The sequence below is a fragment of the Cynocephalus volans genome, chromosome 2 (assembly GCF_027409185.1).
Source record: "Cynocephalus volans isolate mCynVol1 chromosome 2, mCynVol1.pri, whole genome shotgun sequence".
In the NCBI taxonomy this organism is placed as follows: Eukaryota; Metazoa; Chordata; class Mammalia; order Dermoptera; family Cynocephalidae; genus Cynocephalus; species Cynocephalus volans.
Window position 1 is genome coordinate 51,144,995 of NC_084461.1, and position 27,516 is coordinate 51,172,510.

Genomic DNA, 27,516 nt, shown 5'->3' on the forward strand with positions numbered 1-27,516 from the left:
AAATCAGAGATTGCATTTTATCCTGCATAACTATTTCTAGCAGCAACAGTTCTCCTATCTTGGTAAATTATCACTGAAACGTTTGTTACCAGGGCCAAGGTCACTGGTTTGTTACCAGTTAAAGGTCATGAGTTCTTAGCGGAAACAGTGACCAAAGGCCTCTATGTTCCCATGTTAGATTAGTCTACACTGATCAAAATAAAAGTAATACAATTTTAAATACCAACTATGGTTTACTTATTTCTCATAAAAATAATCTTTAGTCCTGTTTTTTTTTTTTTTTAAATAAAAGCTTTGTTTTATTAAACACAGAGGGCAATCTATTATGTACCACTCAAGAAGACTATCTTGTTAGTATTATTAAAGATATATTGGCAACAATATGTAAAATTTGTGGGGCTGGAAGAGGGGAGAAAACCTTTTGTTAACTTCTCTAGAAAATGTTCAGTACTGTAGGTGTTATCAGCTGTGACAGAAGAACCCCAAAAGAGGTATTATAAGATGAGTAGACCTAGCCAAATATATACTATTTTTGTTTTGAAAAAGGCACAGTTGGTGACATTTTACAGAAAACACAGTTTACTCTAGATCCTCAAATGAAGCAAGCAATTAACTCAACAATTCTCCAAAGTGGAATTTCCAAAAAACATGAATACATTTCTAACTAAATCTTAGATTCACTGGGTAATTATGAAATTTACATAGTAATACAAATATGCACTAAACAACTGAAAGTGACACTTTTTACTGGGTTAGCACCCTACTGTCCCATTATTGTTTCCATTTTATTCCCTCAAGTTTGAATATTAAGGTTAACTAGACACTGAAACAAAAAAATCCATCAGAAGGTACTCATTATACTAAATTAGTAAATATATCCTCCACTGATCCCATGCAGTATATTTGTTCTACAAAATTAAATAAATGCATTTCCAAGTTGATACAAATTAGCAAATTCTGTTTATTAATGTGGTCTCAGAGTCCAACTTTCAAATCATTCAAATAATTTAAGACCCAATAATCATAGTTTATGTTTTATATTAATCTGTTAACCTGGAAGACCCAATTTGCAACAATGTCAAGGTATTGTACTTTTTGCAAGTTATGTTGTCTTAAGCAAGGAATGCAAGAATGACTGCAAATACTGTAAAATCAGAATTTCCTGTGTCTCATTCTGAAGTGAGTAATATGATTATAATGGGTATAGAAGTACACTTGAATCTCTTAGTAGGGAGGGACTTCAGTACGTAATAACTTACCTTACTCCAGGTTTTTAATATTTGTAGGTTTCTGTTCTTGAGGGTAAAAGTAAAGATATGATTGACTACAGCCACACCCATATAATAAAGAACCATTTTAACTGACTCCTCTTTTAATCATGATAAAGGATTTTTGTGGTATTCCAAACCTAAGGAATTTTTAGTTTCCTCTTCCTATATGTAAGTAGCTCACAAATACTGGCTCTTCTTAAGTTACTTTTCCTGTAAAAAAGTGCAGAAACTCTCTTCTAGATGTGGGAATCAGAACCAAGCTCCTGGATAGCACAAGTGCCAAATCATGACCCAAGTGTCTATTAAATTTGCTAGACTCCTAGATATGGCTTGCCTGAAGGCAGACACAGGAACGCAAAGATGTGTGAGAAAGAAGAACGACGAATGGCTGAATTCCATCACCCTGCTCATACAGACTGTACTCAACCTTGAAAGTTTTCTATATTACTCTTTTAAAATTTTCTATATGCAACACTCATTTCATAAATTCCTTATCAGAATCTCTTAGAGCAATAATAACCCTTATGACATTTTCTACTCATCATACCTAAAAATAAAAGCAATTAGCTCTCTGCTCTCTCTGCTTCCACCATCTTGAAATGTGAGACCCCTGGGTCACTGTCACCACCATCAGATGGGCTTTGGATTTCCCAGCCTCAGAAACTCTGCTGCTGCTGTGCTAGCAAAGGACACAAGTGTTTCCACGCTGATCCCTTAGCAGGCAAAGGCCGGACTCCGGACACTGTGGACTGCAGTACTGCCTCTCACCAGGCCTAAGACCCCAGTCCATTAGAGGAACAGATGCTGACAAGAGGATCAAGGTGGCAAAGCCAGTGGTGGAGATGGACGGTGATGAGATGACCCGCATTATCTGGCAGTTCATCAAGGAGAAGCTCATCCTGCCCCACGTGGACATCCAGCTGAAGTATTTTGACCTCGGGCTCCCAAATCGTGACCAGACCAATGACCAGGTCACTATCGACTCTGCATTGGCCACCCAGAAGTACAATGTGGCTGTCAAGTGTGCCACCATCACCCCTGATGAGGCCCGTGTGGAAGAGTTCAAGCTGAAGAAAATGTGGAAAAGTCCCAACGGAACCATCCGGAACATCCTTGGGGGGACTGTCTTCCGGGAGCCCATTATCTGCAAAAACATCCCATGCCTCGTCCCCGGCTGGACCAAGCCCATCACCATCGGCAGGCATGCCCATGGCGACCAGTACAAGGCCACAGATTTCGTGGTGGACCGGGCTGGCACGTTTAAGATGGTCTTCACCCCGAAGGACGGCAGCAGTGCCAAGGAGTGGGAGGTGTACAACTTCCCCATGGGCGGTGTGGGCATGGGCATGTACAACACGGATGAGTCTATCTCGGGTTTTGCGCACAGCTGCTTCCAGTATGCCATCCAGAAGAAGTGGCCGCTGTACATGAGCACTAAGAACACCATTTTGAAAGCCTATGATGGGCGTTTCAAGGACATCTTCCAGGAGATCTTTGACAAGCACTATAAGACTGACTTCGACAAGAATAAGATCTGGTATGAGCACCGGCTTATTGATGACATGGTGGCTCAGGTCCTGAAGTCTTCGGGAGGCTTTGTGTGGGCCTGCAATAACTACGATGGAGACGTGCAGTCAGACATCCTGGCCCAGGGCTTTGGCTCCCTCGGCCTGATGACGTCTGTGCTTGTCTGTCCGGATGGGAAGACCATTGAGGCTGAGGCTGCTCATGGGACAGTCACCCGCCACTATCGGGAGCATCAGAAGGGCCGGCCTACTAGTACCAACCCCATTGCCAGCATCTTTGCTTGGACACGTGGCCTAGAGCACCGGGGGAAGCTGGATGGGAACCAGGACCTCATCAGGTTTGCCCAGACTCTGGAAAAGGTGTGTGTCGAGACAGTAGAGAGCGGAGCCATGACCAAGGACCTCGCGGGCTGCATCCACGGCCTAAGCAACGTGAAGCTGAATGAGCACTTCCTGAACACCACGGACTTCCTGGACACCATCAAGAGCAACCTGGACAGAGCGCTGGGCAAGCAGTAGGAGAGACGCGCCGCCCCAGCAGCTGTGGACGGGCCAGAACCGGCGGCAGCAGGTCCTCCCGACACGCAGTGGAGGGTGAGCCTCACAGCCCCCCTCTGGAGGCCTTTCTAGGGGACTTTTTTTATAAGCGAGATGTTTTTAAAAGTATATGTGTGTTCCCCTCATGGTGACGTGGGGCAGGAACAGTGTGTCTTACTTCAGCCAGTCAGTATGTTCTGCATACTGTAATTTATATTGCCCTTGGAACACATGGTGCCATATTTAGCTACTAAAAAGCTCTTCACAAAAAAAAATAATAATAAAATAAAAAAATAAAAAATAAAATAAAATAAAATAAAAATAAAAATAAAAATAAAAGCAATTATACACAAAAATAAAAAACTTAAAAAATCATAACTAAAAATACATACTCATGTCTATAGAACTTCAATGGAAGACTGTTGTCATCACTGTTGCAGTGCTTTTTTTGGGAATCTGTGGGAAACTCAAAGAAAAATATTCAGCATATATTGGTAGAAAGTGACCAAAAGAAATTGGAAATCAATTTGGCCAAGCTAGTTAGGACAATGAAAACACTATAAACCAGAAAGAAATTTGGGATCTTAAGTTTTAAAGAGTATAGGCTGAAAAATAACACGTGAGCTTATATATAAGTATCTAAATAAAAAGTGCTTTTTAAAAGTCATAAAATTTTGGCTCACTGGAAACAATACAACATATTAGTCAGGAGCCTGGGCTTTTCAGTCAGACAGTGTTTGTTGTGACTGCCAACTATGTTACTCAAAAGCTGAGTAATCTTAGGAATGTTATCCAACCTTACTGAGCTCAGTTTCCCAAGCTGTAAACTGGATGGTAAAATGAGCATAAAATCCACAATAGTGGATATATGTACTAAACAGAAGACTAGACATACCTGAAAAGAGAAGTGCTGAAATTGAAGAAAGCTCTGAAGAAATTATCCAGAAGGCAGCATAGACAAAAATATGAAAGCTACATAGAGATTAGAGACACTTGATTAGAGCACAGTGTTGATAATACCAAGGAACAAGGGTTTGGATCCCCATACCTGGCAGCTGCCAAAAAACAAACAAAAAAACCCCTAGAGATTAAGACACAGAGGATAGAATGAAAAGGTCTAACACATGTTTAATTAGAGATTCGACAACAGAGGAGAGATTGAGACAGTCAATATTTAAACAGATGAAAGACCTCAATCTTCTGATCCAAGAAGCCCAACAAATGCCAATCAGGATAATTTTTTTAAAAGTACACATCTAGATATAGCAACATGAACGGCAAACCACCAAAGACATAGAGAAGAGCAGCCTGCCAAAAAAGAAAATGGCACATTATCTACAAAGGAGTGAGAATTAGAGTGGCATTATAAAAAATAATGGAATCCTGTCATTTGCAGCAACATGGATGAACTTAGAGAAAATCATGTTAAATGAAATAAGCCAGGCACAAAATGAGAAATACCACATGTCCTCACTCATAACTTGGAACTAAAAAAAAACCAAATAAAAAAAGAAAGAAAAATACAATAATCACAATAGTATGCTGTACTTTCAAAAGGAGAGAACAGAACTGAGGTTACCAGATGTGGGAAATGATAAGGGGAAGGGGGGTCAAGGAGGAATTGGTAAAGAGCCATGAAAAACGGTTACATTGCATAATGGTGAATACACTAACTATCCTGATATGAGCATCATACATTGCACACAGACAGGTATTGACATTCAACTCTGTACCCCACAGATATGTACAATCATGTTTCAATTAAAAAAAAATAGATTGGCAGCAATGATGGAGACCAGCTAACAATCGGAAGATAAGTACAATGTACTGAAATAAAATAACCATCAACCTAGAATTCTATACATAGGTATTAGCTAGGGCTGCTATAACAAAGTACCATAGGACCAAGTGGCTTATAAACAACAGAAACTTATTTCTCATAGTCCTGAAGCCTGGAAGTCCGAGATCAGGATATCTGCATGGTTCAGTTCTGGTGAAGGCCCCCTTCAAAGTTGCAAACTGATGACTTTCCACTGTATCCTCACATGGCAGAAAGAAGGCAAGAGTTCTCTGGGGTCTCTTTTACAATGGTACTAATCCCATTCATGAGGGCTCCACCTTCATGACCTAATAACCTCCCAAAGGCCTTACCTGCTAATACCATCACATAGGGGTTAAAATTTCAAGATATGAGTTGTAGGGGGAGACAAACATTTAGTCCATAATTCACAGTGAAAATATCTATACACTGAATTGTATGCTTAAAAATGACTAAAATGATAAACTTTGTTATAGTCATACATATTTTATCACAACTTTTAAAAATTATGTAATACATGAGAAATCATTGAATTAATACATTTAAGTGGGTGAATTGCATGGTATGTAAAACACATGACAACAATAATATCTAATTGGGAGGGTGTTTTAGTGCTTTAAATTCCCTGAATAATCTGACAAGACGGTAAAAGTACTGACTGAATTTAAACTGAGATATATGTCTATAAAACATAATTTCTAGGGAACCCAATAAGAGTAGAAACAGTACTTAAATTTCAAATTAGTAGAAGAAAACATGACATTTTAAAAATTCAAAGGCAATAAAATAGTGATAGAAAGCATCAATAAAGGTAGTAGATTTATACCCAGATATAGAGTACATATATTAAATATAAATTATCTAAATGTTATAGTTAGAAATAAAGATTGTGAAGGAATCTTAAAAAATAATCCAGTTACATGCTATTTATAAGGAATATAAAAAATATAAGAAAATATTTTTTTTTCATATCTATCAGAAAATATAAGAATACAATAAGATTAATATAAGAATACAATAAGAACACAGCTAATATAAGAAAAAATATAAGAATACAGAAAGATTACAGACAAATGAGTGACATTTCATAATGATAAAAAGTCAGCCAACCAGAAAGACATAAAAATTCGTGATGAATTTCATTAGAAACATAAAATAATTATCTCAATAATAAATATAAATGCAGACTACATAAAATTAGTAAGAATAAAATTTGAAGATTTTGTATAGAGAAAAAAACTGTGTCCAATAACTGCAATATTCATATTCTTTTCATATGCACACAGAATATTAACAAAAATTGACCACATACTAAGCCATGCAATAAGTGCCGACAAATTTCAAAAGCTGAAATTATATAAATCCTTTTGCTGAATTCAGTGTAATTACACTAAAAATCAATTACAAAATGTTAAGTGGGAAATTACCATGACTTCACCAGCAAGTTCTACTCAAGATTCAAGAAAGGAATCATTCTAACTTTATACAGAAAAAGGGAATAATCTCCAGCTCAATTTATAACCTTGATCAGAAATTCAACAAGGATAATAATAAAAAGGAAATTTTCAGGCCAATTTTACTCACGAACATAAGAACTATAAAATAAATATTAGCAACAGAATCAAGGGTACTTCAAAAAAACTCATGCAAAGATTTGTATCATCTTTTAATTCTATTTTTCCACAAAACTTATGAAGTAACCTCATATATTAAAATAATAATACATCATAACTTAAGATTTATGCCCACCCAGAATGCAAGGTTAGTTTAGAGATCAATTAGCATAATATATCCCCATTGACAGATTAAAGGATGAACCTATAAAATCCTCAACAAATGCAGAAAAGGCATTTGATTAAGAGTCAAGATCAACTTATAGTTAAAACAACTGTTTACTTTTTATACATTTGAAAATGTTGATATTAACGCTTTTTAAAACTATTAAATATTTAGAAACAAATCTAACAAAAGATTTGTAAACCTTTACAGAGAAATTTAAGGTTTTTTCTTATTTATTTTAAATAAATGGAGGAATAAACTGTGCTCGTGGACTAGAAGACTTAATATTGTAAAGATAGCAATTCTTTCCAAATTGATTTACAGATTCAATACAATCAAAATCAAAATCTCTACAGGGTGTGTGGGTGTGCAGCTTAACAAGATGATATTAAAATTTTAAGTGAAAAAGTCTATATATGAAAAAAGTGGTCAGTCATATAAATAATTATTAAAATGCAAAGTAAAATCATAATCAGACACCATTATATACCCACCACATTGACAACATTCCAAACTCTGACAATAGCAAAGTTTTAGTGAGAATGTTTAAGCTAAAGGAACTCTCATACACTGTTAATGGGAGTCTTAATTGGTATAACAACTTTGGAAAATTGCTATTACCTACTCATCCATTTCAAACTTAGGTGATGGTTATATTTTAAGATCTTTCCATAAGTATATTAGTCTGTTTCTATTACTTAAAATACCTGGAACTTGGTAATTTATAAGAAAACAAAATTTATTGCTTACAGTTTTGGAGGCTGGGAAGTCCAAAGTCAAGGGAACACATCTGGTGAGGGCCTTCTTTGGTGGTGGCTTTCCTGCAATGCAGGGGTCTCACATGGCAGAAAAGGTAGAGCAGAGAGAGAAAGAGACTCTCACATGCTCTCCTTATAAAGCCCTCAGAACCAAGCCCTGACTACCATTATTAATCCATTCACTATGACATGGTCCTACAATCTAATCACCTCTTTATGGCCCCACCTTTCAATTACCATAATAGAATTTCCCACCCTCAATATTTACAGTGGGAATTACGCTTCTAACACATGGACTTTGGGGGACACAATTCAATCAATCCACAGCAATAAGAATATTATAGTTTTTTTTTTTGTTCTAAGTAATGTTTAGGGGAAAAAAAGAGAAAGAAAATAATCACATATACTTCCAAAGATAAGCAACAGGAAGGATACATCCTGAAACTCTAAAATTCTCCCATTACATCACATATTTGGAATGGGAGGTAGTACCCAAACCAATAGGAATACTTTCATTCATTTTTAAATAGGTAAAAATCTTCATCACTTGTAAGATGCATTCTGCTATAAGAGAACAAGAGCAGTTCTCAAATGCAAGGAAATATTAGTCCAGAGAGTACTGCAAGCCAATTAGTGGGTCTCTGCTTTTTGGATAATTGCTCTCGGAGGAAGCCTTCTTGGTGTCCATAATCCAAGTGTACTACTACTTTGCAAAAGGGCAAGGCAAAGCTAAACAAGTGATAAAGTGCTCTTATAAAGGCCAGTACAAAAGCCCAAAACCTCACTTCTTATTTTCTTATAGAAATAAATGACTAATGTGAGAACACTGGAAAAGGCATTTGAGGATACTCTCTGATCTAAACAAGCGCCAAAAAGAAACAGTAAATATGGTATTAAAAAACCCAGTATTTATTTACATTCCATTTACTTTCGAAAGCTGCAGAAAATATATTTATAAGGTAAGTAGTCTCATTTTACTCAACCTATTTGTATTTTTCATGAAAACAACAAAGATCTAACTTAGAATCAGAGGTCTAAGGAGACCCAAAGAATTTATCCAGTTCAACCTTCCGTCTTTAGCTAAGACTGAAATTATACAATGGCAGGCAGATGGAAATCTACTCCACTTATAGGTAAACGCCAGCTAATATATCTGTTATGAAAGAACCAGCTTTTAATAAAATCTGTCCTAGCATCCAACAAATCTGCAATAGAAGACACGGCCATCATAACACAGGACATTAAGAATTTTTGTACAACATTGAAAAATGAAATTTACACAGGAGAAATCATGATGGACTATTGAGTCAATAACATCACAGTAACAGTATCTAGTGCCTTTCTTATTCAAGTATATATACTATTTTCAAGATTTGGTTATAACAAAGACATCAGTAACTAGGATGTACACACAATTATTTTATAAACACCATGAAAAGCAACAATTAAAAAGATGAAAATACTTTACCCTTAAATCTTATAACAATTACAAACATGTTAACATTACCATCATGTATCTGACTCACAATTTTTAACTGATTTGTACACCTTTAAAAACAGCATTGAGTTTTATGAAAATACTGATAATGGCTCAACATTTTTAAAAAGTCAGGTAATCTTCATCTATATTTCAGTAGTCTACATTTCATGCCTGCCTTTCTTCCACCACCATAGTCCTTTTCTTCTAACTACCCATTCACTCAAAACAATGATGACAACAACAGTAGAGGTCTCCAGCCTCTGCTGCTGTAGAAGTGTTACATCCGAAAACTTCTAGTTCTTTGAAATGGTTGGAAAGGCTTTTTTAGTGCCCACATTAGCAGCTGTGGTTTTGGTTTGGGTTTTTCAGGAAACAGAAGTGCTTCACTTTCTGGTGTAGGAAATCGTTCTCGGTAGACTTCAGGATAGGATTTCTGAAACTAAAAAAAAAAAAAAAAGTTCAAGAAGAGTCAAAAAAAAAAAAGCCAATAAAATTGGGCAGCCAAATTTTAAAATAAGAGTTTCTGATCCCATACTTTCCTGTTCCTGTATTTATTTTTGTTAAATATTGTTTTTTTCTAATTTCCATAGACCTAATTCATCTTTTCTTTGGTCTAATCATCAAATAAAGTTCTTTTAGTCATTTCTTAAAATTTCTCCCACTGCCAGTTATAAATAGACCTCACTTAAAAAATATTCACAAGTAACTCTGACTTGAAAATAACTTACATTCCACACAATTAAAGAACATTTGGCCCAACTACATTTCACCATCTCCCTATTTCTCCAACTCAGCTCCACAAGCTTCTGCCCAAATGGAAGAGAGAACATTCTGGTATATGTTACTTCATAAAAAGCTTAAAGAGAGGCAATATATGTTTCCTTTGATCCTCACCTCTGAACTCTTCTCGAAAATTACTCTAAGGAAAATATGATTAGGAGCCCAGAACCCTGGTGCTCTATGTGTAATCCTATATATATGTTGTGACCTAGAATCTAGCTACATAGGACTCGGTCTTTAAAAACAAAAGCCTGATCCATTCAATCTTTAAGAATAGTCAAAGTAAACCTATTTTGAGATAAAAACTATTCTCTGAAACTCTAATCTGTGTTGCCAACATAACAGGAATTGAAAACTTTTAGTAATGCCTGAGGCAAGAAACTAATTTGATACTGTGATCTAAAACCAATGGCTTTTAAACTCTAGACATTTTATTTATGAATTCAGACTGATTGATCTTTCAAAAAGAAAATCAAAAGAAATCTGCCCTCACTGATAGCTTCTCTGAATTTAAAGTTAATTGCTCTGCTAATTCGCATCATGCCACATATCAAAACAAAGGACAAATATTAGAGAATAGCTCCATAAAAGAGTTCGATAATGGTAAAATATCAATGTTGGAGGATGAAGATTTGGGAAACTGACCACAGCTGTGTAAATCAATTAGACTTCTGGAATATATGAACTAAATAACATATTTTCAAAACTGCTATGTCTCAGAAGATGATATTTACATGAAACCTATTAAAACAGAGGGGAAAAGAACAACATAAGAATAGCAGGGAAGAGAAAATATGACGTATAAAGAAGACCCTTTTCACCTGCTTCAGTTTTTTCTTCTTCTCTTTGCTGGAGAGCTTGCTGTCTGCTATGACTTCCTCCAACAAGCCTGCCAGAGGTTCTTGAGAGCCATATGCTCTTTGGTATTCAAATTCCTCTGGACTAATTTGACGACAAAATGAAGGAGCAGATAAAGTGATATCCATATCAGCTCCTGGGTATTTTATCTGAGGCAAAAGGATTAGTAGAGTTAAAGGAAAAGGTGAATTTTCAAATATATTACAAAAACTAGTTCAGATCAAATATGGCATATTTCCTAGGAGTAATGCCATGTTATTCCTGAACTTGACTGGAGAAAATGCTATAATGAGAAACAAAAGTGTTTCCATAACTTCAAAATAATATCATTTAAAGCCATAATTTTAAATATGAGATTTTATCTTTCTAAACTCAAGATTCATTTTTATAAACAAAAAAATCTTGTGCTCTTTTAACAAGATCTGAAATTTAAACATAAACATATTAGCTAAAATAATTCAAAACAGTTATAATGCTGAACGTACATTGTGAACTATCCAGGCTCCTACCCACATCTGGAGTGTCTGATTCTCCCTCCCTTGGGGATGGACAGAGGCATGCATTTAGCTAAGCCATTATGTAGAGAGAGGTACTACAACCACCCATAAATGTCTTACAATTGAGAATCAAGTGAAAACAATAAATGTGCAGACACTTCACATGGCAAAAGGGAAAAGGAAGTAATAAGAGGAAAAAGGAAACCAAGACAAATAAATGTTTATTTATGTGAATAAATGAACATCCATTCAAGATATTTAATTTCAGATTCCAGAGTCTTTTAAAAAATACACCTCCCTACTGCTCTACTGCAATGGATAAAATATCCAGATTATACAAGGAACTCAAACAACTTAACAGCAAAAGAAACAAGCTACCCAATTAAAAAATGGGCAAAAGAGCTGAACAGGCATTTCTCAAAGGAAGAGATACAAATGGCCAAAAGACACATGAAAAAATGCTCAACATCACTCAGCATTCAGGAAATGCAAAAAAGAACCACAATGAGATATGGAAAATGGTATGGAGGTTCCTCAAACAACTACAGCTACATGACTTCCGACGGCAAGATGGCGGTCTGAAGGCAGCGGCAGTGGTGGAAACTCAAGACTCGGGGGCCCCAGGGACTGGAAGAAATCACAGTGCCTACTTGGAAAGAAGAAAAGGTAGCGACTTGCCCCAGACCAACCCCAGAGCGGGCCCCTACAAAGGTTGGAGCAACCGCCGCTTGCAGTCGTTGACCGCGTGATTCAGCACCTGCCCGCGGAAGCGGCAGTGGCAGCAGAGGAGCCAGCGGCAGTGGCAGCAGCGGAGAAACCAGCGGCAGCAGAGCCAGCGGCAGCGGCAGCAGCGGAGGAACCGGCGGGAGTGGCAGCAGCGGAGGAGCCGGCGGCAGTGGCAGCGACAGCAGCGCTGCCTTCGACAGCAGTGGCGGCGGCGTAAGCGGCACCAGCGGTAGCGGCACCAGCGGCAGCAGCGGGGGAAGTGGCACCAGCGGTAGCGGCGGGAGCGGGGGAAGCGGCGGCAGCGGAGCTGGTGGCAGTGGTGCCGTTAGCAGCGGTGTGAGCAGCGGTGGCGGCGGCAGGAGCGACACCCTGTGGAACCGCCCCATCACCCAGCAGCCCAGCAGAGTCCAAGCAGACCAGAGAGGTGGCTCCCCAGGGAGGCCCAAGACCCAACGCAACCACACATGCAAGGCACTAGTGGCCAACTGAGTAGTCACTGAGGTAGCCATACCAAATTGGCAACCCCAGCAACATCTTAGTCAGACAATACTGTCAAACCTGTGGACTGTGAAAACCCCTGCCACAATGAATAAACCGCAAAGAAAAGATACCAGAAATACGAAAAATCAAGAAAGTACACCACCCAAAGATAATAAATCTCAAGCTCTAGATCCTATAGAACAAGAAACCGTTAAAATGACTAACAAGGACTTTCGAGTGATAATTCTAAGGAAACTGAATGAGATACAAGAAAACTCAGCCAGACATCATGATGAAACGAGGAAAAGTATACAGGACCTGAAAGAGGAAATGTACAAGGAAATCAATGCCCTGAAAAAAAAGTAGCAGAACTTGCCGAACTGAAGAAGTTATTCAGTGAAATAAAAAACACAACGAAGAGTTAGACCAGCAGGCTTGTGGAAGTTGAAGAGAGAACCTCTGAACTTGAAGATGGGCTGTCTGAAATAACACAAGAAGACAAAAAGAAAGAAAAAAGAAGCAAAGGAATTGAAGAAAATCTGAGAGAGATATCAGACAACCTTAAGCGCTCAAATATCCAAGTCATGGGTATTCCAGAAGGGGAGGAAAAAGGAGATTCCTTTGAAAACATATGCAACAAAATAGTGGCAGAAAACTTCCCAGGTATAGGAAAAATCACAGATCTTCAGATTCAGGAAGCTCAAAGATCTCCAAACGTATTCAACCCAAAAAAGCCTTCTCCAAGACATGTTATACTCAAATTGGCAAAACTCAGAGACAAAGTGAGAATCTTAAAAGCTGCAAGAGAAAAGCGTCAAATCACCTATAAGGGAGCCCCAATCAGACAAACATCAGACTTTTCATCACAAACCCTAAAAGCTAGAAAGGAATGGGATGATATATTCAAAATACTAAAAGACAAAGATTGCCAGCCAAGAATACTTTACCCTGCAAGGCTATCCTTCCGAAATGAAGGGCAAATAGTATATTTCTCAGACAAACAAAAACTGCGGGAGTTCACCACCACACAACCACCCGTACAAGAAATTCTCAAGGGAGTACTGGGTTTGATTCCTGAAAAATAACTACCATTGCCACAAAAACCCAAGAAAAATCAAATCCCACTAGTATAATAAAAATGGCATTCATGAAGAGAAAACGAACAAACAAAAACGCTATCTACAACCTAAGGAACCAACAAACACAGAAAACAAACAGTAAATCAGAAAGCAAGGAAAAAAAGACACCTAAGACAACCAAACAACAATCAATAAAATGCTAGGAATAAATCCACACTTTTCAATAACAACTCTTGATGTAAAAGGCTTAATTTCCCCAATCAAAAGACACAGACGGGGTGACAGGATTAAAAAGGAGGACCCAACTGTATGCTGCCTTCAAGAGACCCACCTCACCCATAAAGACTCACATAGACTAAGAGTGAAAGGATGGAAAAAGATTTACCATGCAAACAGAAAAGAAAAACGAGCTGGAGTAGCTATTCTTATATCTGAAAAAGTAGACTTTAAACTAAAAACCATAAAAAGAGACAATGAGGGACACTACATAATGATAAAAGGATTGATCCATCAAGAAGACATAACATTCATAAATATATACGCACCCAATGTTGGAGCAGCCAGATTTATAAAACAAACTCTATTAGACCTAAAGAAGGAAATAGACACTAATACCATAATAGCAGGGGACCTGAACACCCCACTGTCAATATTGGACAGATCATCTAGGCAAAGAATCAGTAGAGAAACACAAGATCTAAACAAGACTCTAGACCAATTGGACATGGCAGATATCTACAGAACATTATATCCAACAAACTCAGAATATTCTTTCTTCTCATCAGCACATGGATCATTCTCCAGGATAGATCACATATTAAGTCACAAATCAAGTCTCAACATAATGGATTAAAACTAGAAATCAATAACAAACGAAACTCTGGAAACTATACAAACACATGGAAATTAAACAGCATTCTACTTAATGACTTATGGATCCAAGAAGAAATCAAGCAGGAAATCAAAAAATTTATTGAAACTAATGAAAACAATGATACATCATACCAAAACCTGTGGGATAGAGCAAAAGCAGTATTAAGGGGGAAATTTATTGCATTAAATGCTCACCTCAGAAGAATGGAAAGATGGCAAGTGAACAACCTAACACTTCACCTTAACGATCTAGAAAAACAAGAACAATCCAAACCTAAAGTTAGCAGATGGAAAGAAATCATTAAGATCAGAGCAGAACTTAATGAAATTGAAACCCAAAAAACAATACAAAAGATCAATTAATCAAAAAGTTGGTTTTTTGAAAAGATAAATAAAATTGACAAACCATTAGCATGGCTAACAAAAAAAAAAGAAGAGAGAAGATTCAAATAACAAAAATTAGAAGTGAAAAAGGTGATATTACAATTGCTTCATCTGAAATACAAGGAATCATTGGAGACTACTATAAACAAATATATGCCAACAAGTTTGAAAATCTGGAGGAAGTGCATAAATTTCTGGACACACACAAACTCCCGAAACTGAGCCATGAAGATGTAGAAAATCTGGACAGACCAATAACAATAAAGGAGATTGAAGCTGTTATCAGAAAGCTCCCAACAAAGAAAAGCCCAGGACCAGATGGATTCACAGCAGAATTTTACCAAACATTAAAAGAAGAATTGACACCAATTCTTTACAAACTATTCCAAAAGATTGGAAGAGACGCAAATCTCCCAAACTCATTCTATGAGGCAAACATCATCCTGATACCAAAACCAGGTAAAGATGTAACAAAAAAAGAAAACTACAGGCCGATATCCTTGATGAATATAGATGCGAAAATCCTCAATAAAATACTATAAAACAGAATACAACAACACATATGTAAAATTATTCACCACGATCAAGTGGGATTCATCCCAGGGATGCAAGGTTGGTTCAACATACGCAAATCAATAAATGTGATACACCATATTAATAAAATCAAACACAAGGACCATATGATCATCTCTATAGATGCTGAAAAAGCATTTGATAAAATTCAACACTCATTCATGACAAAGACCCTCTATAAGTTAGGTATAGATGGAAAGTATCTCAACATAATTAAAGCCATATATGATAAACCCACTGCCAATATCATACTGAATGGGGAAAAGCTAAAAGCTTTTCCTTTAAGAACAGGAAGTAGACAAGGATGCCCACTCTCACCACTCCTATTCAACATAGTGTTGGAAGTACTAGCCAGAGCAATCAGAGGAGAGCAATCAGAGAAGATGCCCTTTATTTAAAGGGCATCCAGATTGGAAAAGATGAAGTCAAACTGTCCCTGTTTGCAGATGACATGATCCTATATATCGAACAGCCTAAAGCCTCTACAGAAAAACTCTTGGAGTTGATAAATGATTTCAGCACAGTAGCAGGATACAAAATCAACACAAAAAAATCAGTAGCATTTCTATTCTCCAATAGTGAACATGCAGAAAGAGAAATCAAGAAAGCTTGCCCATTTACAATAGCCACCAAAAAAATAAAATACTTAGGAATTGAGTTAACCAAGGAGGTGAAAAATCTCTATAATGAGAACTACAAACCACTGCTGAGAGAAATTAGAGAGGATACAAGAAGATGGAAAGATATCCCATGCTCTTGGATTGGAAGAATCAACACAGTGAAGATGTCCATACTACCCAAAGTGATATACACATTCAATGCAATCCCCATCAAAATTCCAATGACATTTTTCTCAGAAATGGAAAGAACTATCCAGATATTTATACGGAATAACAAAAGACAGTGCATAGCCAAAGCAACACTGAACAAAAAAATAAAGCTGGAGGCATAACACTACCTGACTTTAAACTATACTACAAAGCTATAATAACCAAAACAGTATGGTACTGGCATAAAAACAGACACACTGATCAATGGAATAGAACAGAGAATCCAGAAATCAACCCACACATCTACAGCCATCTGATCTTTGACAAAGGCACCAAGCCTATACACTGGGGAAGAGACTGCCTCTTCAGCAAATGGTGCTGGGAGAAATGGATATCAATATGTAGGAGAATGACACCAGACCCATACCTTTCACCATACACTAAGGTCAACTGAAAAAGGATTAAAGAATTAAATATACACACTGAAACAATAAAACTTCTTAAAGAAAACATAGGAGAGACACTTCAGGAAATAGGACTGGACACAGACTTTGTGTATACGACCCCAAAAACACGGGCAACCAAAGGAAAAATAAACAAATGGGATTATATCAAACTAAAGAGCTTCTGCACAGCAAAAGAAACAATTAACAGAGTTAAAAGACAACCAACAGAGTGGGAGAAAATATTTGCAAAATATACATCTGACAAAGGATTAATATCCAGAATATACAAGGAACTCAAACAACTTTACAAGAAAAAAACAAGCAACCCAATTAAAAAATGGGCAAAAGAGCTAAGTAGGCATTTCTCTAAGGAAGATATACAAATGGCCAACAGACATATGAAAAAATGCTCAACATCACTCAGCATCTGGGAAATGCAAATCAAAACTACACTGAGATACCATCTAACCCCAGTTAGGATGGCTAAAATCCAAAAGACTCTGAGCGATAAATGCTGGCGAGGTTGTGGTGAAAAAGGAACTCCCACATATTGTTGGTGGGACTGCAAAATGGTGCAGCCTCTATGGAAAATGGTATGGAGGTTCCTCAAACAATTGCAGATAGATCTACCATATGACTCAGCTATCCCACTGCTGGGTGTATACCCAAAGGAATGAAAATCATCATGTTGAAGGGATAACAGCACTCCCATGTTTATTGCAGCTCTATTTACAATAGCCAAGAATCAGCCTAAATGCCCATCACTGGATGGGTGGATAAGGAAAACGTGGTATATCTACACAATGGAATGCTACTCTGCTATAAAACATAACGAAATGCTACTATTCGCAGCAACATGGATGAACTTAGAGAAAATTATGTTAAGTGAAATAAGCCAGGCACAGAAAGAAAAATACCACCTGTTCTCACTTATACATGGGAGCTAATAAAAATAAATAAATAAACAAACAGAAAAAAAAAAGACACAACAATCACAATAATTCCTTGAACTTGTTAAGAGAGGAGAACAGACATGATGTTGATGGGGGTGAAACAGGGAGAGTGAGGGGGTAAAGGAAGGAAGTGGTAAAGGGCCATGAAAATCAACTACATTGTATAATGATAAATAAAATAAATAAATAATAATAATAATTTAAAAATACAGCACCCTTCTCTTCTACTGCAATGGATAAAATTCCCACTGTTCAATTCACTTCTTTGGTTTAAGATTGTGTTCTTCCAGAAGTCACAGCTAAAAATAAATATGTTGGCAAGAGGGGTGATGACATTAAGCACATTCCATGCCTCAATATCAGTTTATCAGATCAGTTAGTGACAACCTAAGATAGACAGATGACAGACCAGAACCATAAGGAAAAGGGACACTTTCTTTTCTATTTGAAGTAAGAAGTGCAAAAAAAAAAAAAAAAAGCAGAGAAGGGCCAGAGTAAAGGGTGAGGCCCAGGTAGAGTGGGACAGCCAGATGCCTAGGTCATAAGAAAAACACTAGATACCCAGGATTGAAGGGCATAAGAAGAAGAAGATTGCAAACAAGGTTGACAGGAGGCTGGTGTCAGAAACATTGTGTACCTCACAATGCATCAGCCCTGAAACTGCCCCCAAACATTTCACTGGAATAATCCAAGCAACACTGTGCATTTCCAAAGAAGCATTGCACTAAATGTGGTATGGTGTAGCAGTTTAGTGGTCTATTCAAGAGAACAGAGATCTGAGTGCTAAAACGAACAATTGCATGGTAATTCTACAGAGTACTTCCAAGAGAGAAAAAGTAACTGGACAATTGAGTAGTTACTGATTTTATTCAGTGTACACAGCAGTGCCTCTTCACAAGACCATGTTTATCTACAGGTAAATTAATCATCACAGCTCAGCCTTCTGATCTTCAAGCGACAGCAAAGGGCTCACAAGGCTAAGTTGCTGCAATACCTGCCTGTGCTACATCTGTGAATACACAAACCTATCAAGCATACAGTGCAATATAGGTACTACCTTAGCATTTCCTTGCAGAAATTCAGGGAAGTATTTCTCCTCTTTTCACTTTTACTTTTTTAAAGATTGGCTCAGAAAATATCAGGGAAAAAAAGATTAAACTGAAATCACAGTATGATGACCTATGAAATGGCAAAGGTAGTATGTGTGTTAATGATAATATCCAAAGTAGACAAAGGTACAAAGAAATGAACACTCACTTTCTTATACCACTGACAGGAATGGAAACTGAAGCAATTGTTCTAAAGGGAAACTTGGCAATATGCTATCAATACTTAAAATATGTTCATGGCGTTTGACCAAGCAATGCCACTCCTAGAAATTTATGCTTAGAAAATAATCATGGATCAGCCAAAAAAAAAATCACAGCTTTAATGCCACTGTTCTTCTACCATACCACAGTTCTTAGAGGGGCAATATGGTGTGGTAGTTTAGAGCACTGATTCTGGAGACTGACTGCATCAGTTTGAATCCTGGCTCTGTGACCTTGGAAAAATTACTTAAGTTCTCTGTGCCTCAGCATTCTCATGTGAAAGTGGGAATATTAATAGTATCTAGGTTGCAGGGCTTATATGAATTAAGACATTTATTGCACATAAATCATTTCCATTAGTAAGTATTCTTGAACAAACTCAATCAAGGAACTTGCAATCAAGAATATGCAGCATTGATTGACATAACAAAACCAAGTATGCATTCCATAAATTTTTCAACAATAATATCAAACACACGTAGTATTTACTAAGTGCCAAGACCTGTTGTAAGCATCCTGTACATATTAATTCACTTAATCCTCATAACAAAATGTCCCAAAAAGTCTTGCAAGCTTACAGAACTTTCCGCTACCAATTTTATAAGACTTATGATATCCTCTCCTTTACCTGGACTCTTCGTAGATGAGCCATACGCTCCTCTATAGAGGTCTGCAAAGCCAAAGGGACTTTCAGAATCTCCTGGTAATTGTCCATCAAAAATGTCACCAACCTAGCGGCTAATAACTCATCCAAATCCACTTCATCCTTGGAACATAAGATGCAACGGGAAAATGTCTGAACCATCTAAAGTAAAGGAGTGGAGAGAAATAAACACGTGAGGTTTTTTTCCCACTCTGAATTGAGTGCAATCTAATTTGCAAAAAAACAAATACGAATAACCAGTGAGTGAGAAATGGTCCAAGGCACGGGGTGCACCAGGCACCTGGGTCATCTCAGATGGGCTGATTATCTCATCAGTCAGCATGAACAGAATGTGCATCTCCCCTTTAAAAAAGAGTTGGCAGAAGGGCCAGCCCGTGGCTCACTTGGGAGAGTGTGGTGCTGATAACACCAAGGCCATGGGTTTGGATCCCTATATAGGGATGGCCAGTTAGCTCACTTGGGAGAGCGTGGTGCTGGCAACAACAAGTCAAAGGGTTAAGATCAACTTTTTTTAAAAAATAAAAAAATAAAAGAGCTGGCAGAGAGATGCTTGTCTGCGCAAATATTAAAGGCACCCCCCTTTACATACAGTTTTAAATATATTTTATACACACGAACACTCAAATTCTGAAAATTATCATCACTGTGACTTGGGCCATATAACACTTTTAAGTTCGAAGTACTTTACAACTATTTAGTCAAATATTATCCTAATTTCATTATTGATTTTTTTTTAACTACTAACACAGTCTGTGTGCCTCAATCATTACATCTTTTCCTAGTTAACTTACATCCTTTAGAATTTTGGATATAAATTTGACAATCAGCTTTGAATGAAATCATGAGACTTTATAAGAAGTGCATTAAATAATGAGACTCTCTTTATGATAAGCAGAAATACAAAATGTATTATAGCATAGAAAAGAATAGAATATATATTCCATAGAAGTCACATTAATTACTTTATTCTCAATACTATTCTTTGGGCTGACAAAGTATATTAAAACATACTTTGAAAATATGAAAATAGTATTCTCAACACTATTCTTTTTTTCCTTTTCCTACTAATTTTATTGCTGAAAATCTTACTTCAAAAATCTATAAGAAGGGTTCGGATCCTATATGGGAATGGCTGGTGCACTCACTGGCTGAGTGCCGGTCATGAAAAAGACAAAAAAAAAAAAAAAAAAAATCTATAAGATGAAACCATGTAATTCTGTTTAATAAGACTTCATTTCATCAACACACTACGAACGATACCTTATCTCATTCACATTTTTGTGTACAGAGAGACACATAGGCAAAGACGTTTTGCCTGAAGACAATAGAACCCAGGGAATCTGTGAACACCTTAAAAATGTATACGAAATTTTGTACATATCTTATGGGGAATAAGTGCAAAGTTTTTTTCAACTTTTCAAAAAAGTCCATTAGCCCTCTCCCCTCCCACATACCCATCTGTTCACCCACTAAAGAGGTCAAGAATCATTCTACTGGGCACTGACTGCTCCTCTGATCTTACTCCATATGTCTAAAACTGGGCCAGTGGATCCCCAGGGAGTACATAGTGCCTTACCAGGATATGGAAAGGACATACATTCCAATGAAGCACCAATACTGCTCCAAAACTTTATTTGAGGAAAATTAAGAAATTTTGATAGTAACTAAATTCTAAATATAAACTCTATTTAAAAACACATGCTAATATGCTGATGTAAGCAGAATAGAACAGTGGCTACCAGAGGCTGATGGGGTGCGGGCAGGGTTGGGGGGAGATGTTGATCAAAAGGTACAAAGTTCTAGATAGACAGGATGAATAGGTTTTAAGAGATCGATTGCACAGCACAGTGACTACGCTTAATAATAATGTAATGTATACTTCAAAATTGCTAAAGAGAGAAGATTTTTCCTGTTCTTACCACAAAAAATGATTAAGTTGGTGAGAGATGAATATGTTCATCAGCGTGATTGAATCTTTCTATAATGTATACATAGATCAAAACATTACACTGTACCCCATTAATATACCCAATTATAAATCTGTCATTTAAAAATAATTTTTTTTAAGTGATAAAACAGGATGCAGCAGACATCTCTATAGCCAGTCTTCCAAATCCACTTTCTACCTTTCATTATGCATGCGAAGGCCTTTGGACCAAAAGCACAGTACTGTCTGGGGGACGCTCAGCCAGGGCTCTTCAGGGAAGTCCAGCTTGCACCTTCCCCTCATCATCCAAACTAGTGAACTTGACTCAGTTGAATTTCCTTCTAAAAACTCAAGTCACATAACCAACCTACCAGTGTGCGGGTGCCAAAGCCATCACACAGTGGTGGCATCTCTTTGTTTAAGCAGATCCTTGTCATCATCCTCATCAACAGCTGTAGCTTTCTCCTATTTTCAGGAGGCAGGAGGAGGCAGCAAATCTGAAATGCTTCAACTGCCATCTTCTCTTTCTGTAACAAACCTGATTTAGAAAAAAAGTTATCTTTTAAAACCTATAAGCTACTTGACTGTATGTCCACATTTTTATGAAATATATATATCACTAAAATTACATAAAATATTTTCACATATTCAACTATCCTGGGCCAATTGAATACGGATCCACTGTCACTCATAAGCCATTAACCAGGGATGACTGTATATGTAAAACCAAATACAGCCATTTTTCCCTCACATATGCTAGACAGATAACTAAATTATCGTAACATTCTTTCCCACTGAACCAGGACCAGTCAGGCTAACACAAACCTAACCTGCAACATTCACACTGTTAATAGGTTCAAGATAGCATGAGCAAGGGCATGAATGTGCCAACACTGCCCTGGATTCTCCCTTATGTGTTATTTCCTCATGATCAGCAGGGTCACCATTTTGTATGACTCTCACCAACTAAATAATAGGACTAATGCTCCTATAGTCAGCCCCCTGCCACTTGGCTCCACTTCTTTCTAAATAGCTCCTGTCAAATAACCCTTCCTTCCACTTAGCTATTTATTGTGGTTAGTCATGCTGATTCAATCATGTTCTATGCCATCCTGCTTCATCACAGGTAGGATTTTGCTAAAAATTAGGACATTCTAATATTGTGCTCTTTTCAACCACATTTGTCCCCAGACACAGTCATATCCAAGCCTTCTAATGAGGTGAAACTGCTCCTACCAATTTATTTGTTCTACATCCATCCTTTTCAAGTCCCCACTAGTTTTTGACTCAGAGGAAAACCCATCTTTTGCATTGAAAAGTATTGACCATCCATGATATGCCAGGAACTGTGCTGGGTCGTGGAAATACAAAGATATCCTAGGCCCCTTCCTCTGAAGAGCTTATGTGCTATGAGAAGAAGAGAACCCTAAACAGATAAGTGACAAAATGTGCGAAGTGATGCAAGAGACAGCTACAAGGGCCATATTAGGGGAACTGAAAGTCACTTGATTTGACTGCAGCATAGGTTATGAGGGGAAGGCTCGGTAGAAGAGAAGCTAGAAAAGTTGGCAGAGATAGGGTCTTAGAAGGCCTTGAATGTCAGACTAAGGAGCTTGGATTTGATCCCAAAGGCAATGGATGGACATGGGACGGAAGGGAGGCAAGAGAAGAGAGCTTTGATACGCCAAGTTCTGATACAAGATGTACTCAGGAAATGCTGCTGCTGATAAACATCATGATCATCTATGCAGAGCTGCTTTCAGTTTTATATCATCTTACATAATAAGTTCCATGGAAAGAAAAAAGATTTATGACCATATTTTAATTCATTCTTTTGTTTATCTAACAAATATTTATTAAACACTGCCTATATTGCAGGAACTGTTTTAGGAGAGGACATATAGTAGGGGAATAAAACAAAATCCCTGTTTGATCCAGGAGATAATAAACAAAGAGATATAGAAATATAACGTCAGGTGAAAAAATGCTATGGAGAAAAATATGGCAGAAAAGGAGCTGGGGAGGGAGGGTATGTGCTCAGAAAAACACTTCTAGCATCTCCGGAAAGACCTTTCTCTCTTAAAGAGGTGGCATCTGAGCAGAGATCTAAAGGAAATGAGAGTAAGCCAGTGAAATATTGGAGAGACAAACTTTCAAGGTGGAAGAAACAGCAATTACAAAATTTGTGACATGAGAGTATGCTTGGAGTGTTTTAGGAGCAGCAAAAAGGCCATTAAAGAAGCAGTAAGTATGAAGAGAGAGGGGTGTGCAAGGAAAATACCAGTCAGAAATGAGGTTAGACAGACAGCTGAGAGTCAAGCCATGCAGAATCTTGTAGGCTATCATTAAGGACTTTGGGTTTTATTAATATATATTAATGTAATTAATTAATTAGTATAATTAATTAATATTAATAATTGTTGGTGTATGTAAATAACTGAGTATTAATGTGAGTGATTGATATGGATAATTAATCAATATGAATAATTAATATTTTATTAATGAATAAATACACGACCCTCTAAGGTCACTTGATTATGAGGGTCTGAGCAGGGGATCTGAATTGTTTTTTAATCTGGTAGCTGTCTAGCCAATAGTTGGTAAGGGAGTGACAAGGGAAAAGGAAGACACAAGGCATAATGATGATCTGGATGGGGTTATAGTAGTTGGAAGTGGTAATAACTAGTCAAATTCTAGTTCTATTTCTCCATAAAGCCATCTACTTTTTCCATAAAGCCTTCTATCATGTTAGCCCACAAATCCCTTCTTTTTCCAAGTTACAAACACCTTCACAGAGTCAGATTTCATCTTATCTTACTACGTTTCATACACTACTTTATGAATGATATTGCAAACTAATGCAAAGCATGTTGCATTTGTTTTAGCAAACCACATTTCTTAATAATGTATAATACAAGGCATACAGATAAACGTTCAAATACCAGTTCAACAGAATATTAAATGGCTATTAAAAGTGACAATTTTTGAAGTTATGCAATAATATTTGCACTATAATTATTCAAGAAATAAATCACAGTAATAGATTATAAGTATACTGACTATAAAAACTTTATAAAAATAATGTATTAAAAAGAAATATAATAGAAATTAAGATTACATCAGGGTAGTAAAATAATTAGTAATTTTTTAATTTCAAATTTCTATCTTAGAATACTTTTAAACAAATACATAAAAGTTACATCTATCATTTTGAGTTGATTTTAGTGTAAGGTGAGAGGTGCATATCTAGCTTCATTCTTCTACATATGGATATCCAGTTTTCCTAGCACCACTTGTTGAAGAGGCAGTCTTTTCCCCAACGTAGATTTTTGTTGCCTTTGTCCAATATCAGATGGCTGTAAGCCTGAGGGGTGATTTCTGGGTTCTCAATTCTACTTTACTTGTCTGAACGTCTATTTTTATGTTTTGGTTACAGTAGCTTTGTAGTATAATTTGAAGTCAGGTAGAATTATGCCTCCAGCTTTATTTTTTTTTTTTTTGCTCAGGATTGCTTTGGTTATTCGGGGTCTTCTGTTGTTCCATATGAAAGGTAAGATTGTTTATTCCATTTCTGCGAAGAATGTCATTGGTATTTTGATGGGGATTGCATTGAATCTGTAGATCGCTTTGGGTAGTATAGACATTTTCACAGTGTTAATTCTTCCAATCCAAGAGCATGGAATATCTTTCCATCTTTTTGTGTCTTCTTTAATTACTTTCAGAAGTGATTTGTAGTTATCATTCTAGAGGTCTTTCACCTCCTTGGTTAAATTGATCCCTAAGTATTTTAGATTTTTCACGACAATTGTAAATGGGCTTACTTTCTTTATTTCTCTTTTTGTTAGTTCATTATTTGAATATACAAATGCAACTGAATTTTGGGATTTATTTTGTATCCTACAATGTTACTGAAGTTATTAACCAGCTCACACACTAAAATCAACTCAGAATGGATTAAAGAGTTAAGTATAAGACCTGAAACTGTAACATCACTAAGGGAAAATATAGGTGAAACACTTCAGCAACTAGGTCTGGGCACAGGCTTTATGAACATGAGCCCGAAAGCACAAGCAGCAAAAGAAAATATAAACAAATGGGACTATATCAAACTAAAAAGCTTCTGCACAGCACAGGAAATAATCAACAGAGTGAAACGACAACCTACAGAGTGGGAGAAAATTTTTGCTAACTATGCATCCAACAAGGGATTAATATCCATAATATACAAGGAACTCAAGCAATTACACAGTAAAAAAATAAATAACCCAATTTAAAAATGGGCAAAGGAGGGCCGAGCCCGTGGCGCACTCGGTAGGGTGCTGCGCTGGGAGCGCCGCGACGCTCCCGCCGCGGGTTCGGATCCTATATAGGAATGACCGGTGCACTCACTGGCTGAGTGCCGGTCACGAAAAACCAACAACAACAACAAAAAATTAAAAAATAACTTAAAAAAAAAAAAAAAAAAAAAAAAAAAAATGGGCAAAGGAGCTGAATAGACATTTTTATAAGTAAGACATACAAATGGCCAACAGGTACACGAAAAAATGCTTAATATCACTAGCCATCAAGGAAATGCAAATTAAAACTACACTGAGATACCACCTCACCTCCGTTAGACTGGCTATAATCAAAAACACAGTGAACAACAAATGCTGGCGAGGGTGTGGAGAGAAGGGAACACTCCTGCACTGTTGGTGGGACTGTAAATTAGTACGACTATTATGGAAAACAGCACTGAAGTTTCTCAAACAACTACAGATAGATCTTCCATACAATCCAGCAATCCCACTTCTGGGTGTATGCCCAGAGGAGTGGAAATCATCATGTCGAAGGGATACCTGCACTCCCATGTTCATCGCAGCTCTGTTTACAATAGCCAAGACATGGAACCAACCTAAATGTCCATTGATGGATGACTGGATAAGGAAACTGGTATATATACACCATGAATACTACTCTGCCATAAAAAAGAATGAAATATTCCCATTTGCAACAACATGGATGAGCCTGAAGAAACTTATGTTGAGTGAAATAAGCAAAGCACAGAGGGATAAATACCACATGTACCCACTCATATGTGGGAACTAAGAGAGAAAGAAGGAAGGAAAGAAAGATCAAAGTAGTGCGTTGGTCTTGTAGAGGGAGAGAACATTCCTTGGGATACAATGTGGAGTGAGGTGAGGATAATTGGGGGGGGACACGGGATACAAATACAATTTGTGGTAATGGGTATGATAAAGCCAAACTTGGAACAGACCATAGTTTGGGCTTTATGAAAATCAAGTAAGAAGGCATAGGTAAATCCCTCTCAGGAAATTACCTACACAAACCTAGTACTGAGTGATAAAAAGCCACTCCTGACATACAAACATCCCAGCAACTCAATAACTCTCCTGTGAAACCAGGGACTCCCCTTTCCTCCCTTCTGCCACTGATCCCAGCTGAGACCCTCTGCAATTCCTTCCAATTATCAACCTCTCTTCCTCCCAAAAGGTACAAAAATTGGTACTTCTAATCCCTCTTACCTACTTGATTTTTTTCAATTACACATTATCACCTCCTAATATACTACAGAACACATATTACATCATCTACCATTGTTTCCTCTATCATTTACTTATTTTAATTCTTATTTATTGATATATCTCCAGCAGCTAGAAGAGTACCTGGTACATGATAGGTGCCAATAAAATTTTTGTTAATGTATGATTGAAAAAATAAATACATGAATGAAGTAAGGAAAATGACCTATCCCCTGCTGGGATTGAAGCCAGAATATCTGGGTTAAGTCCTATCTCTCACTGACTGTATGTCCTTGGACAAGTCACTTAACCTCCATGAATCAATTAAATGTGAATAGTCATAAAACCAAATCAATGTATTGCATTGGGGGTCCATGAGCTGTAAAGGGGAGCCCAAGCAAATTAAAAGTTTCAATAGCATCAGTCATAGCTACTACTATATTAAATCATTAAAATTAATATCAGGCAGAAAATATGACATAAGTCAGATGTAATTTGGGCTAG

At 37.1% G+C, this 27,516-nt stretch overlaps 2 protein-coding genes across 3 annotated transcripts in view; one reads left to right on the forward strand and one right to left on the reverse strand.

Moving 5' to 3' along the window:
* The first annotated feature begins 2,077 nt into the window (after positions 1-2,077).
* LOC134369780 (isocitrate dehydrogenase [NADP], mitochondrial) lies at positions 2,078-3,606 on the forward strand. Its single transcript, XM_063086489.1, has one exon. The coding sequence runs from the start codon at positions 2,114-2,116 to the stop codon at positions 3,314-3,316; it is 1,203 nt and encodes a 400-aa protein (XP_062942559.1). The 5' UTR covers positions 2,078-2,113; the 3' UTR covers positions 3,317-3,606.
* Positions 3,607-9,447: 5,841 nt separating this feature from the next.
* DEPDC1B (DEP domain containing 1B) overlaps positions 9,448-27,516 on the reverse strand; it is a 94,170-nt gene continuing 76,101 nt past the window's right edge. Inside the window, exons 8-11 of one of the 2 annotated variants that reach the window (XM_063086484.1) lie at positions 21,862-22,028; positions 19,528-19,704; positions 10,772-10,957; positions 9,448-9,609 (exon numbers count right to left, since the gene is read on the reverse strand). In XM_063086484.1, the coding sequence (XP_062942554.1) occupies positions 9,448-9,609; positions 10,772-10,957; positions 19,528-19,704; positions 21,862-22,028 (692 nt within the window). The remainder of the gene's footprint in view (positions 9,610-10,771; positions 10,958-19,527; positions 19,705-21,861; positions 22,029-27,516) is intronic. The other variant, XM_063086485.1, reaches the window with a different exon arrangement.

Excerpts from the sequence above, each read along its gene's own strand:
- LOC134369780 (XM_063086489.1), top strand. The coding sequence starts at position 2,114 with ATGGACGGTGATGAGATGACCCGCATTATCTGGCAGTTCATCAAGGAG.